The following is a 17,107-nucleotide window of genomic DNA, read 5'->3' on the forward strand; positions in this document are numbered from 1 at the left end:
GAAGGAAAATCTTTCTGTGGAATCATGATATTGATAAGATCTTGCATTTGTGTAGCATTTCACACTTTACAAAGCATATTCACAAACTTTATCTTATTTGGCCTTATCCTCACAACAACCCTGTGAGGTAGGTAAAGTATGGATTGTCTTATTTCATAGATGAGAAAACTGGAGGCAGAGAAGCCAAATGAATTGTCCAGAAGCACACAGCTATTTGGCAGCAGAGTCAGGATTAGAACACAGATCTCCTGACTCCCAGTCAGGTGCTCTTGCCACTAAAGCATATTGTCTTCTTTTTTGACTCTTAGAGACAGAACACTAAAGACTAGGGTTTGGCTGGCTCTGAGGGCAAGGATCTTGCCTGGAGAATCCCATGGACAGAGGAGACTGGTGGGCTACAGTCCATGGGGTCGCGAAGAGTCGGACACGATTGAGCGACTTCACTTTCATTTTTCACTTTCATGCATTGGAGAAGGAAATGGCAACCCACTCCAGTGTTCTTGCCTGGAGAATCCCAGGGACTGGGGAGCCTGGTGGGCTGCTGTCTATGGGGTCACACAGAGTTGGCCACAACTGAAGCGACTTAGCAGCAGCAGCAGCAGCAGCAGAGGGCAAGGATGGCAGATACCCAGTACATCTGAGGAGATGGAACCCTAGAAGCTTTGCACACCTCATCAGGAAAGAGCCGATATCTTTACAGATGGGGCTTTTGAAGGGCTCATCTTTTGCAGCTAAAACCCCATCTCACTCTGATTAATGGTTTTTGCCTGGCAAAACCATTTGTTGAGCTCCCAATTTTTCACACATCAACTAGGGGAAAAAAGACATTTGTATGAGGATATGAAATAAAAGCATTCTTTGCAGCTTATACTATAAGAGTTAAAAGATTTGTATGTATATCTCTGCCCATTCCAAGTCACTCTGAGTTGGCACTATTATTTTCTACTTCCCTTGTTAATGAACTTTAAAATATATATATATATATTTCATTTTTGCATCCACTTTTTTTTTTTTTTTGGCCATGCTGCGCAACATGTGAGATCCTAGTTTCCTGACCAGGGATCAAACTCATCAAACTCATGCTGTCACCACCCTTCCCCTGCGTTGGAAGCACGGAGTCTCAACTACGACTGCCAGGCAAGTCCCTATACTTTTAAACTTTGACACATGCCTAACTTTGATTTATCTAAGAAATTTTACCTAATAGAACTGTATAAAGTTCAGAGTTGAAAATCAGAGGCAGAAGGAAATCTAAGAATCCCGGGCCCTTCAGCAACCTTAGCTGGGCACACTAAGGTATTTCTGCCTTTCAGGAGCCAGACACAGACTTTGATTTCTGGAGTCCAGATGGGCTGGAAGCTCCAAGGTTCTTCATGTTCCTCTGGCCTAATGTTCACCACTCCCACCTAGGGAAGTATTCAAAAGAAGACTCACTCCTGCTTTTTTTTTTTAAGGCCCATGAGCTTTCTTTTTTATATTTCCCTACACCATTCTTCACTTGGCCAATAGCTAAGCAGCTTTTAAAATTGAATTCAGACGTTCAAACTATCTAAGACTTCTCTGAGGGTTTAAATAGAGACCCTCCCATGTGCTCCCATGGTTTATTATAATTCTGTTTATGTGACTCCTTCAGGGCTAAGCCAGTGGACTTGGAGGGCAGAGACTGGATGTCGTTTATTTCTGAACCCTCAATGTTTAGCACAGAGCCTGGGGTGAGGCAGGTGGTTAGGGTCTGCTGAAAAATGAATGAAGGGAGTCAGTGATCTTCAATCTCTTCCCACTCCTTTAGAAATAGGAACAGGTGGAACGCAGGGCCCTCACACCTGTGGAAAATCGTTTTCTCCTGGAGGCAAAGGATCCCTAGTGCTGGATGTAAGGGACACTTAGTGAAGGACAGTCCTGGACTGTCACTTTCAAGGTGTTTCAATCAATACAGCGCTGCCCTATAAATCCTAACCCTGCTTCTAAAATGTTAAACAGGAAGAATGAGGGCACAGCTCAGAGCCACTCTGTTACTCTCCACTTAATCAGAAACTGCCTTTGTTCCAATCACTTGCGGAGACATTGTTTATTCAGGAACTATTAGTCCTTTCACGAATATGTATTTAAACACTTCTTTAAATGTCCCAAGGCTTGCAGAAGTCAAGATCAAACATCAAAATACTAAACATCCATATAGAGGCCAAAGAAGGTGTTTGTGAGTCAATGCTTTCTGGACAGTTTGGTGCTGTCTTCGTCCAACTGGAGTCTGCAAAGTACCATGACATCCTTTTCCAGGCAAAAGGAAAGCAAGTGGAAATGAACTTTTTTCAAGAGTCCTCAGGAAGAGAGGGCAACTTGCCTCCTCCCTAGCTATAAAGAAGGGTGCGGGTCAGGAGTACAGTGCTAGCATCTAGGGTTCGATATTTTGAACAATAAGGGGTGCGTTTAATAGGCAAAGAAGACACAGCCCCTGGGACTTCTGTGAAGTGTTTTGCATATGAACTGCATCTGGGAGGTGCCACAGCTTAAGCGGGAAAGCAGAGAACACCTGTAACTCTTTTAACTTGGTGGTGGTGGGCGGGGGGGGGGGGGGGGGGCGGTGTTTTAAGCAGGTCTAAGAGGAGTCCTAGTCTTTTTGTCATCATACACATACATAGGTATGGCATGCTCCTGCGTCCTGGCCCTGAAAAATGAGAGCTAACACTTTCCTCCGAGGACCACTGACGGACAAGTCTGTAAGTAACACGGGCTCTCAGCATCTTCTGCTGCCCCCGCCTGGCCAGCCTGCATTCCCCTCCACGCTAGGTGAGCCCAGGCTGCACCCCTGAAGATCTAGGCCCGGGGTTGCCAGCGCTGTGGGTTTGGGGTTGGTTTTACTTTACCCTCCTTACTTCCAAATAGGTCTGCTTTTCGCTTTGGGACCTCTGTTGGGGAAAGAAGGTCCGGGGAGCGCCGCGAGCGGAGGCGGCCGGGCCGTGCGCCTGCGCGGCGCGCTCGGCCTTGAGCGGCGCGCGGCCGCCGCTGCTGCTGCGCGTGCTGTAGAGGCGCGGGGCCACGCCCTCGGGCGGCGGCGCGCGCGGGAACTCCTTGAGCGAGCGGCTCAGCGGCTTGGCTTTGTGCGCCTGCGCGGCTGCTTCCAGCTTGTAGGCGCCGCTGCTGCCCGCCGGCGACGTGGCGCTCTTGGGCAGCGGCTGCAGCGGGTGCTCGGGCCGCTCGGCCTCCATGGCGAAGCTGACGGGCCGCAGGAAGCAGATGTCCAGGCTGGACTCGGAAGAGGCGGGCGAGCAGTTCTCGAAGAGGGCCGGAGCCTGGAAGGGCTCCTCGTCGTAGGGTGCGGGCAGCGCGAAGATCTCGCCGCCATACTCAAACTCCTCGTAGGCCGCGGGCACGTAGCTGCGGGCGTCGGGCAGAAGCTCGGCCGGGGCGCGCAGGGAGCGCTCCACATTGCCCAGCGGCTCCGCCGGCGACGGCTCGAAGTCCATCTCCGGGATGGCCTGCAGGGGCCCGGCGAGCGCCTTCACGTCCTGCTCGGCGGCACAGAACTGCGCCGGCGCCAGGAGGCTCTCTGGCCTCTCGTGCTTTCTGCCCTCCATCTCCCAGTCACTGGGCTTCCCGGGCTGCATGCTCTCCATCAAGCTTTGCTGCTGTTGGCTTTTCTTCACTGGGGGCATCAAATGTCTTTAAAGGGGAGACAATACAAAAGAAGTGTGCTTACGGTGTATTAGTGCGCGCCTGTCCCCAAGCAGCGCGAGGCTGGGAACCACACAGTGCCTACCAGATACCGCTTAGACGCAAACTGTCTGCTCCCTCTTCTCCGGCCCTCCCAGGCGCCTCTGTGTGTTACCTACCAAGCGCCACAGGCTTGTCAAATTAAGGAGCCCCCAGGAGCCCTGGTCCCCCAAGTAGGAGAATGAGAACAACCGTTTGTGAAGAGGATCCCGGAAGTACCCGTCTGAGCCCAGAGGCACTGTGTAGAGATGGCTGGTAGGCCAAGGATGCTCAGCGCTGACCCTCTCCACCATTTGTCAAGGCCCCAAGGCACATCTTTTTCTCTCTTCTCTCCCTTTTTTGTCCTAGCAGAGTCATAGAAGATCATGGAAACAACTTTTGTTCAACTCAAGGATCTTCCTGCTTAAGAACAATTCCCAGATGAAGTAAACAGTAAAAAAAAAATCTGGATGAAGTAAAAAGACATCTGGATGATGGTATGCGGGGTTCACTGTACACTTTGCTTTTGTATGTATATGATATTTTCATAATAAAAAACTAAAAAATTCCCTGTGGCTATAAAGCATGCTATATAAGTCGTCTCAAACTTCCATCCCCAAGAACATTACCAAAATGAAAAGTCTGTCTCTCTGAATATGCCCGATTTCATGGAGAGTTATTTTGTTTTGTTTCGTCGTGGATAAAGAATAATTCACACTGGATACTTGGATAGCATACCCATCAGATTGGATGTGACTTGCCAGTTTGGCTGGAATTTAATTGCCAGACAGATGAGAGTGGACTACTGCACACTGACCCAAACTAGTTATTGTGTTAGTTTATTTATTCATATTAAATTTTGCCAGAAAAAAATGCATAAAGAATGCAGAAGTAAACTGTAACACTATTTTGTCTGATGGTCTTAAGATAAAAATTAGGTGTCACATTTACAAAGGTGAAAATATAGTAATATGGATGGTGACTTGAATTTTCTTTTAACTTGGAAGACGGGTTTCTTTTCTGGTTATTTTCCCAACAGAGTGCCATGGCAGCCATGTTCTTCCTCTGGGTGTAACCTCTAGGGATTTCATTTTTGGGCAGTATAAGTCTTTAAAGAAGATAGTTTTATCATTGTCTTAAGAATTGAAGTGGAAAAAAAAGCTGAAGTGATCCACAAAAAAATTCCATCTCCTGTCTCTCTCCCCTCCCAGGAAAGGTATTTTTTTCTGTGTGGTATACTCTCCCTACAGATATTCTAGGATTTTCTCTATAGTAGGAAAATCATCCTGGACTTTATGTATAGAAAGATTAATGTCTCAGATTTTCAGAATGATTGTGAAATTTCACCATCCTGACTGCACATTTGCACTTCCGTCTCTCACTGATGTGCTATGCTGTGCTAAGCCGCTTCAGTTGTATCCAACTCTTTGCAACCGCATGGACTGTAGCCTACCAGGCTCCTCTGTCCATGGGATTGTCCAGGCAAGAGTACTGGTGTGGGTTGCCATTTCCTTCTCCACCATCTTTTACTGCTAAGTGTTCTCAGTTTAAGACATGAAGGCAAAAAGCAAACAGGATTTGAGTTATTGATCAGTTGCTCCTTCCATGATTGTAATTTGCATTCTAAAAACTAGATTAAAAATTGAAATAAGCTCAACTGCTTCTCACATCATTATAATATTAGAAAAGTAGCTTTTTGCATGATTTCTAATTTTTCCTTAATAAAATCCAAAGCAGAAATTATAGTCTGAGGAATTAGTTTGGGGAGAATTGTCTATATTTGGTAAAGTGGGGATTTGAAATTTTGAGTTTTGGTTTCCCTGATCCTTCCAGAAGTCCTAGTTTCAGAGGTGGCCCAAGTCTACTTATCCTTCAGAGGTAAAATGATTTCCAGATATGTGGCCTAATCCTTACTCTAAAGATCATCAAGAAGTTTGCTAAATGAAAAAACCAGTTTAGTGTTTGACAAGGTTGTGTGCAGAGACTTTAACAATGATCACATCCATTCACAACCTGGAACAGCTTTCAGAGAAGCTGAAGAACAGAGGTCATGAAGTCTATTTCTGAAGAAGCTTCACGGAGAATTGGGAGATGCTAATCAACATTCTGCATCATCTCAGACCAATGTCTCATCCTCAGAGCCCAGACTTACTCTGATCCCTGACTGGGATAGCTTTTTTCCCCCACTGTATCTCTTGGAGACATTAAAGCCCCACTCTTCTGAGAGCTGTAAAATGCCTTCCTGTCATCTTATGGCACTCCCTTCCACTCTGTCATCGTCCAAACCCTGAGAGACTCATGCTGTAGGTGGGGGATGGTTATGTGTGGTAACCTTGTTGGGAGTAACCTCCAGCCTCTAGGCCTGCTCCTTAACATGAGTGCCTTCCTCTGGGATCCAGACATGGGGTCAGCTGTTTGCCTGCCACATATAGACCTGATAGGAGAGGGAGGAAGGAGCCCTGTAAGTCATACTCCTAATCCAAACTGCTTTGCTAACCCACACAGACTGGCCTGCTACCCTATACAGACCGCCTGGGACGCGAGGGCATTGTCATTAATCTTTCCACAGCAACAGGTGCTTACGTGACAGCAGGTCCAGAACTGGGAGCAGAAGGGTAGGGTTGCAGCATCTCTTCTGAGTGGATCCCACTGTCACGGACAGCCTCGGGGCCTGCAGTGGGAGAAGCGTCTTGCCCGGCGTTTGCACACTGGGAAGCCAGCCCTTTGTACAGCTTCGCCATGGATGACCTAAGAGAATGGAGGTAATAATTCTCAGTGGAAAATCAACTCTCTGAATATATAGATTATACCAAGAAAAGCAGCATTTCTCAGTTGAATCTCAGCTGTGAGGTTCTCGCTCTCCCCAGGCTCTCTACAAACTAGGTTGCTGATATATTAGAGTGCAAGCTGATTGCTGGTTGGGAGTGGGGATGCTGATCAATTGGCTGAACTGAGTTTGGGGGTAGGGGGAGTTTGGGGGGATGTCATCCATTAGAGGAGCCCTGACTTGGGGGATAGCATCTTCTTCTAATGTGAAACACCCATAGAAATGATTCTGTTTTCCTCATTGGATTGGGATGAGGTTGGAAAAAATCCAGGTTATTAGGAAGCTTTGTTATGAGTTGCTTCTGTTCCCTTTGAAGACCAGATTTTCCTTAGTCCTCCCTATTTCTTCTTAGTGTGAAATCTGTTCAACCACCACCTTCTCCTTTATTTGTTTTATTTTTATCCATAGCACATGAGACCGTCTATCTTATTTATTACCTGGCTATCCAGGTCTAAAAAGTAAGCTCCGTGTGGCAGAAATTTTTGACTGTTTCGTTCTTTGCAGTGTATTCAGTTTGCAGAACAGTACTTGGTATACCATAGGTGCTCAATAAATACTTCTTGAGTTAATGAAAGAAATCAGATTTGGGCCTTTAAACTGCAATTTTAAACCAGGCAAGTTTAGCGAAATAACTATTTTTGAGGTGGTTAGCAACATGAGATAATAGAAGGTCCCCATAAACATTACAGCAAACTTGCTTATTTTTCTAAAGGAATTTCCACCAGCTAGTAAGTACCTCCCTCCTGTAGCCAGCCTGGCCACCTCTCTTCCATTCCCTTCTCTCTTCTCTTCTGCCTCCACCACTGCATTTCAGCTACTTTACATACAACGTGGTTACTTGCAACAGACACTCACATTGACCATGTATATCCCTGTTCTCAGAAACCTTTGGTCAACCCTCTGAACTTCACCATCAGAACCTTACTTCTTGAGCTTTTTCCGTTTCTGAATAAGCAAATCCTCATTGCACTGAAAAAGCAGGGTGTAGTGTGAGATAAATACTCGCAGGCGCTGAACACACACCAGAAGTAGGTAATAGTCAGGGTGTTCCTGCTCTGTGAACTTCAGGACATTCTAGATGGAAGAAAAAAGGAAGCAGCATTGCAGAGTTAGAATGAAAAGTTGTTTTGTCTCTTCTGTACCTTGCCTTGATATGCTGTGAGAGTTTGGTAGCCACTTACTCAAAATACCAATGGCCAATTTAATTACAAACTGAAAAGTCAAACTTATTCCCTTTGTCCATCGCACCTCAGGAAAATAACAGTCATTTTTGCTCCTGTTTGAGTTGAATTTGAACATGTGAAAAATTAGAAGGATCTACTAATTAGATCTCTGAAGTAATGGAGCCATTCTAACAATTATTGTCTCTAACCAATGGTGGGAATGTCAGGCATCAGGGCTGGAAGTAGGGGGATGTTATGATCAAGCCTGGCCTAGCACCCCCTCCCATTACAATGCCTGCTGTGCTGTAGTGGAACATGCATGCTGGTTGGGTTTAGGAAAGCTAACAGTTACTGAAGAACTATACAAAAATGATCTTCATGACCCAGATAATCACAATGGTATGATTACTCACCTAGAACCAGACATCCTGGAATGTGAAGTCAAGTGGGGCTTAGGAAGCATCACTACGAAAAAAGCTAGTGGAGGTGATGGAATTCCAGTTGAGCTATTTCAAATCCTAAAAGAGGATGCTGTGAAAGTGCTGCACTCAATATGCCAGCAAATTGGGAAAACTCAGCAGTGGCCACAGGACTGGAAAAGGTCAGTTTTCATTCCAATCCCAAAGAAAGGCAATGCCAAAGAATGCTCAGACTACCACACAATTGCACTCATCTCACATGCTAGTAAACTAATGCCCAAAGTTCTCCAAGCCAGGGTTCAACAGTACATGAACTGTGAACTTCCAGATGTTCAAGCTGGTTTTAGAAAAGGCAGAGGAACCAGAGATCAAATTGCCAACATCCACTGGATCATCAAAAAAGCAAGAGAGTTCCAGAAAAACATCTATTTCTGTTTTATTGACTATGCCAAAGCCTTTGACTGTGTGGATCACAATAAACTGTGGAAAATTCTTCAGGAGATGGGAATACCAGACCACCTGATCTGCCTCTTGAGAAATCTGTATGCAGGTCAGGAAGCAACAGTTAGAACTGGACATGGAACAACAGACTGGTTCCAAATAGAAAAAGGAGTACGTCAAAGCTGTATATTGTCACCCTGCTTATTTAATTTCTATGCAGAGTACATCATGAGAAACACTGGGCTGGATGAAACACAAGCTGGAATCAAGATTGCCAGGAGAAATATCAATAACCTCAGATATGCAGATGACACCACTCTTATGACAGAAAGTGAAGAAGAACTAAAGAGCCTCTTGAATGAAAGTGACAGTGGAGAGTGAAAAATTTGGCTTAAAGTTCAACATTCAGAAAACTAAGGTCATGGCATCTGGTCCCATCACTTTATGGGAAAAGATGGGGAAACAGTGACAGACTTTACTTTGGGGGGCTCCAAAATCACTGCAGATGGTGACTGCAGCCATGAAATAAAAAGATGTTTACTCCTTAGAAGAAACGTTATGACCAACTTAGACAGCATGTTAAAAAGCAGAGACATTACTTTGCCAGCAAAGGTCCGTCTAGTCAACTCTATGGTTTTTCCAGTAGTCATGTGTGGATTTGAGAGTTGGACTATAAAGATGAGCACCAAAGAACTGATGCCTTTGAACTGTGGTGTTGGAAAAGACTCTTGAGAGTCTCTTGGACTGCAAGGAGATCCAACCAGTGCATCCTAAAGGAGATTAATCCTTAGTGTTCATTGGAAGGACTGATGCTGAAGCTGAAACTCCAATACATTGGCCACCAGACGCAAAGAACTGACTCTTTTGAAAAGACCCTGATGCCGGGAAAGATTGAAGGCAGGAGGAGAAGGGGACAAGAGAGGATGAGATGGTTGGATGGCATCACCGACTCAGTGGACATGAGTTTGAGTAAACTCTGGAAGTTGGTGATGGACAGGGAGGCCTGGTGTGCTGCAGTCCATGGGGTCACAAAGAGCTGGACACGACTGAGCGAATTTGGAAAACTCAGCAGTGGCCACAGGACTGGAAAAGGTCAGTTTTCATTCCAATTCCAAAGAAAGGCAATGCCAAAGAATTCTCAAACTACCACACAATTGCACTCATCTCACATGCTAGTAAAGTAATGCTCAAAATTCTCCAAGCCAGGCTTCAGCAATACGTGAACCGTGAACTCCCTGATGTTCAAGCTGGCAGAGGAACCAGAGATCAAATGGCCAACATCCGCTGGATCATGGAAAAAGCAAGAGAGTTCCAGAAAAAAATCTATTTCTGCTTTATTGACTATGCCAAAACCTTTGACTGTGTGGATCACAATAAACTGTGGAAAATTCTGAAAGAGATGGGAATACCAGACCATCTAACCTGCCTCTTGAGAAACCTGTATGCAGGTCAGGAAGCAACAGTTAGAACTGGACATGGAACAACAGACTGGCTCCAAATAGGAAAAGGAGTATGTCAAGGCTGTATATTGTCACCCTGCCTATTTAACTTCTATGCAGAGTACATCATGAGAAATGCTGGGCTGGAGGAAACACAAGCTGGAATCAAGATTGCTGGGAGAAATATCAATAACCTCAGATATGCAGATGACACCACCCTTCTGGCAGAAAGTGAAGAGGAGCTAAAAAAACCTCTTGATGAAAGTGAAAGAGGAGAGTGAAAAAGTTGGCTTAAAGCTCAACATTCAGACAATGAAGATCATGGCATCTGGTCCCATCACTTCATGGGAAATAGATGGGGAAACAGTGGAAACAGTGTCAGACTTTATTTTTTCGGGCTCCAAAATCACTGCAGATGGTGACTGCAGCCATGAAATTAAAAGACGCTTACTCCTTGGAAAAAAGTTATGACCAACCTAGATAGTATATTCAAAAGCAGAGACATTACTTTGCCAACTAAGGTCCGTCTAGTCAAGGCTATGGTTTTTCCTGTGGTCATGTATGGATATGAGAGTTGGATTGTGAAGAAGGTGAGTGCCGAAGAATTGATGCTTTTGAACTGTGGTCTTGGAGAAGACTCTTGAGAGTCCCTTGGACTGCAGGGAGATCCAACCAGTTCATTCTGAAGGAGATCAACCCTGGGATTTCTTTGGAAGGAATGATGCTAAAGCTGAAGCTCCAGTACTTTGGCCACCTCAGGCAAAGAGTTGACTCATTGGAAAAGACTCTGATGCTGGGAGGGATTGGGGACAGGAGAAGGGGACAACCGAAGATGAGACGGCTGGATGGCATCACGGACTCAATGGACGTGAGTCTGAGTGAACTCCGGGAGATGGTGATGAACAGGGAGGTCTGGCATGCTGCGATTCATGGAGTTGCAAAGAGTCAGACATGACCAAGCGACTGAACTGAACTGAGCGACTGAACTGAATTGAACTGAACAGTTACTGAGTGCTTCACATCACCAAGCACTAAGTCTTTTACTTTATTTTCTCATTTAACTTTTACCCTAACCCAGTTAGATAGGTACCATTCTTACCTCCATTTAACAAAGAAGGAAATCAAGGCACAGTGAAGTTAAATAATCTTCACTGGTCACACATCTAGTGAAGATCAAAGCCAGGATTTGAACTCAAGCCAGAAAGTAGAGTCTAGGTTCTTGTTTGCTTACTTACACACTGCTTACAGGACCTGGGTTTCAAGCCTATATTGGGCAAATTACTTCTTTGTCTCTCCATTATCTAAAGTGTTAATAATGATACAGATTTCATGGGATAGTTGAAGATTAAATTAGATAATTATTATGAAAGAATGGTTTCAAGATATAAAGCCACATACAATTGAAAGTGTTTTTAATAATACTGGGCTACTTCTACCTGGGACAAATTCCAAGCAGTTCTGAGATACTTTCATTGAATTCCTTAGAAAAATCAGTCATCAATTAAACCAGAACAGGTGGGTAGTGGGAAGAAGAGGGACTGGTAGTGGTGTTGATGAGTCTCTCTCAACTCAACTCCCTCTAAGATGTTATAAGCCTATAGGAAAGTGGTGTGAAGATGTCAGCTCATCAGCTTCTCCATGCTTCTTTCATGACCCAAGACATAAGCAAAGTATGGTAGACCCTTGGACACAAGTCAAAAGAAAGTAGTCAGAATAGCAGGTAAGTGGGGAGCTTGTATAGATATTTCTTAGATACCCAAGGGGTAGGGCTGGGAGTGGAGGTGAATTTAGATGGCTGTGGAACCAAGATGGAAGGAACTGAATAGGTTCCTAGGATCTGGCAGGAGCTGACCGAGAAATATCCTGGATCAGCATAGGTGTGGATTGCTGGTAAATAAAGATAGAATTTCCTTTTTGGCATCATGAGCCAAAAACTTCGGAGAAGGCAATGGCATCCCACTCTAGTACTCTTGCCTGGAAAATCCCATGGACAGAGGAACTTGGTGGGCTGCAGTCCATGGGGTTGTGAAGAGTCGGACACGACTGAGTGACTTCACTTTCACTTTTCACTTTCATGCATTGGAGAAGGAAATGGCAACCCACTCCAGTGTTCTTGCCTGGAGAATCCCAGGGCCTGGGGAGCCTGGTGGGCTGCCGTCTATGGGGTCGCACAGAGTCGGTCACAACTGAAGCAACTTGGCAGCAGAAGCCAAAAACTTTTGAGGATGAGATTTTAGCTCGTACCACAAGGTGGAGATAGGGTAATCATAAAAATCTAAATCATTCAAACACTTTCTAGAAATATTAATGATTCCTCAACCCTTTATGGTATCTTTTCATTGGAAGCCCAAAACAACTGTTTAGCATGAAAATCAGCTTGGTGGCTTGAGCAGCCATGCCTACCTGTAGATGTATCAGATATTCAGGGATGCGCTGGACTATATGAAAAAACAATGTGTAGATGTCAGACTTAATCTCTTCATCACCCTGAATGAAAGAAAGGTGGAGTCAGTCTTCAGTGTGCCTCCAGTTCTGGCTGCAAACTGAGGTCAGTTCCACTAGAGTAGCAAGGGTTTACTAGAGCATTTTCTTCATCAAGAGTGTCATGAAACATTGATCTGTCATTGGAGAGGCTACTTATTCAGGGACATGCTCAAGAAGATGCCTCTTTGCTAACAAGGAGTGTGTCATATTCTTTAGAATCTACCCAGGGGTCCAAACCACCCCCTCCTCCTCCCCACCCTCCAACACCATCTTAGCAAAGTGAGCAATCAATAAATTAGACTTGAGTTGACTAAATTTGTTAAGGTTCTTCAGCAAGTAATCTGTACAATGTTTTTACCAACAGGCATTAAAGGTGCTTTGAACCTCATGAGAATGAAGAAGGGAGAAACCAGTTGGCAACAGGAAACATGCTGGACTTTCTTCATGTCTCTTCCCTTCCTTTCTCCTTTCTCAAATATTAGGTTGGTCAAAAAATTCATTTGGGCTTTTCTGTAACATCTTAGGGAAAAACCCCCATGAACTTTTAGGCTGACTCAGTATATGCTGAGTCCAGTACTTTGGCCACCTCATGCGAAGAGTTGACTCATTGGAAAAGACTCTGATGCTGGGAGGGATTGGAGGCAGGAGGAGAAGGGGACGACAGAGGATGAGATGGCTGGATGGCATCACAGACTCGATGGACGTGAGTCTGAGTGAACTCCGGGAGTTGGTGATGGACAGGGAGGCCTGGCGTGCTGCGATTCACGGGGTCACAAAGAGTTGGACACAACTGAGCGACTGAACTGAACTGAACTGAATATATGGTAGGTGTTATACTGGGTTGAGAACAGTCAGAGGTTGAAGTAGAAAGTTAAGAGAGCCTCTCACCTTTTGTGAAACTTAATTAACTCTTAGCTTTAGAACTTCTGATATAGTTCTTTTCTATTGACCTAAAATAACTAGAATTGCTTTATGTGTATATGTGCTTATTGAGCATCTAATATATCACTGCAGTAGCAATACTTAAAGCAACATGACTAGAGCCATTTCATAATCGTGTAAAATGACAGACACACTATGACATGAATTTAATATTCAGATTAATATGTCTAAGTCTATAAAGCCCCAAACCCGTTAAGGTTGCAAACTGCAGCCTGAGGATCTCTGGTGAGAATATTTGTTTACTTCGCCCTTTCCAGTGGAATGGAACAGAAGTTCAGTAAGGAAGGGCAAAGACCAAAGCAATGGCACTGATCCTTGAGTGGCTCCTTGAACCCCAGGGAGGAGAGCCAGTGGCGTTGTTCAAGCCATTCCCCAGCATGGAGAACAAGCTCAGAGTGCACGTGCTGTGTTTTCTGGAAAGGTGAGCAACATAATGTAGGCACACATGTAACCAAAGGAGAATGGAAAGATAGTGTTAACTTACCTCCTTCAGAACAACCACATGAACCAAAGAGATGCATTCGGGCAAGTCCCTCAGGTAAGCAACATAATAATCCAAAAAATTATTCTTGAAAACAAACAGAAAAAGTCATGGTAAGAACTTGGAGACAGGAATGATAATAGTTAATATGTATGCTTGTGTGTGCTCAGTTGCTCAGTCATGTTCAGTTCTTTGGGACCCCATGCACTATAGACCACCAGGCTCCTCTGTCCATGGGATTTCCCTGGCAAGAACATTGGAGTGGGTTGCCATTTCCTACATCAGGGGATCTTCCTGTCCCAGGGATCAAACTCACATCTCTTGCGTCTCCTGCCTTGGCAGGTGGACTCATGCATATCTAAAGGAGTACATTGCAGAGATTATTTTAATCATTCATTAGATGTGTTTAGTACCATTTGTTCTGTTTTTTTATTCACCTTTTAAAAAACCTTTTTGGTTTTAAGGAAAATAGTCCTATGGACTTGGAAACCAAAACTCAGTATCCCTGCTTCAATGAAAGTGAAATGATAAACCAAAGAGAAAGAAGGTGCCATGTAAGTTAAAAAAAAATTTTAAACAGTTAAATGATAAAAATGCAAATTTTGTTTTTTAATTACTCTCTGCTTCAATCATCTACATCCAAATGAGGAACTTTTTCCAACTCACCTCAGAGGGTCTAGATCTGGAATTCTCGACTTTTTCCACTAATTTCTTATTCACCTATGGAATATCCTCTCAGGAAAACAGTTTTCACCTCTCAAAGTTATTTTCCCATAGGTATAACAATTCTCAGCTCAAGAAAGCCCGTTGAATATAAATGAGTAAAAATGAGTTTAGGGGGATGGCATTACATCCACTCTATACAAATAAATAATTTGTAAACTTGTATTATGAATCATTCATATACAGAGGTCAACTGAAGGTAAAATCTGACTTGCAGACCAATTTCAATTAACCCATGCAATATTTTAAAAATAATATTTCACACAAAATTCTGGACTTTCCACTTCTCTTAAAATACCAGATCTGGCAACTCTAGTCCTTTTTTCCTGCATAATAATTGGATAAAGCTGAGTAGCTATTCCTTATAGAAAAGCATATGTGCTCCACTTAAGCTCACTTCCCAGTAGTATTACCACATTGTATTACATTCAGCTCATTTCTACTTACTAATGTCATCTGCTGGCCCTGTAGGCATTTGAGTTTGCAGCTTGTGACCTAAATCTTTTTTTTTTTTTTGAAGAACATTACAGAGATTTAAAAACTTAGCATCCTTTCTCCAAAAAAGTGAAAACAAAAAACATTCTAGACAAATAGCTACCCATCTGCTGCTAAGTCACTTCAGTCGTGTCCGACTCTGTGCGACCCCATAGACGGCAGCCCACCAGGCACGTTGCCATTTCCTTCTCCAATGCATGAAAGTGAAAAGTGAAAGTGAAGTCACTCAGTCGTGTCCGACTCTTAGCGACCCCATGGACTGCAGCCTACCAGGCTCCTCCGTCCATGGGATTTTCCAGGCAAGAGTACTGGAGTGGGTTGCCGTTGCCTTCTCCGACACATTTTTTTAAATCTTTAAGAAATGAAATTGTGTGTGAAAGCATATGAAGAAGTGAAGTCACTCAGTCACGTCTGACTCTTTGTGACCCTGTGGACTGTAGCCTACCAAGCTCCTCTGTCCATGGGATTCTCCAGGCAAGAATACTGGAGTGGGTTGCCATTTCCTTCTCCAGGGGATCTTCCTGACCCAGGGATTGAACCCAGGTTTCCCGCATTGGACGCAGACGCTTTAACCTCTGAGCCACTTTATATGTATGGATGGATATATATGTGTACATATATATATATATATACACACATACACATCATATTCAATGGGGGGCAGTTATAGTTCAGCAGAAAAATGATGAACTGGAAGTTAAAAGACTTGGGTTCTAGCCACAGATCTACAAATATCTAGATAGCTGGGTAATTTCAACCATGATTTTTTCTCTGAACTTTATTTCATTATCTGTAGAACAAGGAGGTTAGACTAGATCTCCTCGGACTCTGAAATCCACTGATTCTAGATTCTCCATTAAGAGAAATGGACATGGAAGACACAGATGCATGTAATTCACGTTTATAAAGGATTAAGAAAAAAAACTTACCTCATCATTTGTTAACTTAAGGAATAAATCTCCAAGGACTCCTTGGCGTGGCCACTTCAAGACCCTTTCCTGCAGAGCGTGAAGCAAATCCAGGTGCTGCTGGACAATGTACCGTAAAGAGCCAGGGAAGAGGCTTGAAACAGAATAGAGACAGGATCATACAAACCAGGTGTAGAGAAGAAAAGGCTCCTCAAGAACATATGGAACAAGTCCAATTTTCCCAGTCATTCAAAATCCTGTGAGTCACAGGTCTGCCTTTAGTATTCAAAAAAGAGTTTGTCACTGTCAGCCTCACAGCAGGTAACCTCAGACCACAGGAAGACCCCTTTACTGATGACCCCTGTTCAAATGTGTATTGAACTAGTTAAGAGCACTTCGCTTGAGTGGCCTTTTCAAAGCAAAATGATACACTCTCATTTAGGTGACAGTAAAATTTTAAGGGAGATCTTTCTCAATGTTTTAAAGTTCTTCCCACTTGATGTGCAAATCATCTACTCCAATTAATGCTGCAGATGGCAGCACTAAGGTGGCACTTGGTCATTCATAGCTACCAACTGTACTTAGAGAAGGAGGAGGTTTCGTTTCAAGCTGGCAACGGAAAGTTCAGGGGATAAGGGCATAAAAGTGTTAACTTTTCCCCTTTCCTTCAGTTTCCAAGAGGAATCTGGGAATGGATGGAGTCTTGCCAGAGGAGGCTACAGCATAGGTAGTCCCAGTTTTGCTGAGCCCCCCTCCTGCTCTCCCACCCTCTGCCTTCTATCTCAGTGTGTCTCATTTCAGAGGAAATGAAGGAAGGAAGAGAGAAGGAGGAGGGTGGGATGGAGAGGAGAGTCAGAGAATCATGGGAGGAAGGAGAAGGTGGATTGGATGGGGAAGCGGGGTGAGCAGAGGCCTGAAGGAGTGAGGAGGGAAGAAACAGGAGTAGAGCCTTGCTGGACAACAGCAAGGATGTCAGCTCCAGCTTGGTAATTTGGGGGAACTGAAAGTAAGTTCCCCTGTGCTTCCAAGACCACAAGGTTTTTCATGTTAGTTTGGTTGGTTTTCTTGATTCTTTTGTTTTAGGTAAAAAGTAGA

At 44.1% G+C, this 17,107-nt stretch overlaps 1 protein-coding gene across 1 annotated transcript in view; it reads right to left on the reverse strand.

Annotated features, from left to right (window-relative positions):
* Positions 1-17,107, reverse strand: part of ARHGEF33 (Rho guanine nucleotide exchange factor 33) — a 43,361-nt gene that overhangs the window by 8,712 nt on the left and 17,542 nt on the right. The window contains exons 7-12 of the mRNA XM_069583502.1: positions 16,034-16,166; positions 13,890-13,973; positions 12,383-12,466; positions 7,443-7,591; positions 6,274-6,438; positions 2,874-3,660 (exon numbers count right to left, since the gene is read on the reverse strand). Of these exons, the coding sequence (XP_069439603.1) occupies positions 2,874-3,660; positions 6,274-6,438; positions 7,443-7,591; positions 12,383-12,466; positions 13,890-13,973; positions 16,034-16,166 (1,402 nt within the window). The remainder of the gene's footprint in view (positions 1-2,873; positions 3,661-6,273; positions 6,439-7,442; positions 7,592-12,382; positions 12,467-13,889; positions 13,974-16,033; positions 16,167-17,107) is intronic.

The sequence above is a fragment of the Ovis canadensis genome, chromosome 3 (genome assembly GCF_042477335.2).
Source record: "Ovis canadensis isolate MfBH-ARS-UI-01 breed Bighorn chromosome 3, ARS-UI_OviCan_v2, whole genome shotgun sequence".
Lineage (NCBI taxonomy): Eukaryota > Metazoa > Chordata > Mammalia > Artiodactyla > Bovidae > Ovis > Ovis canadensis.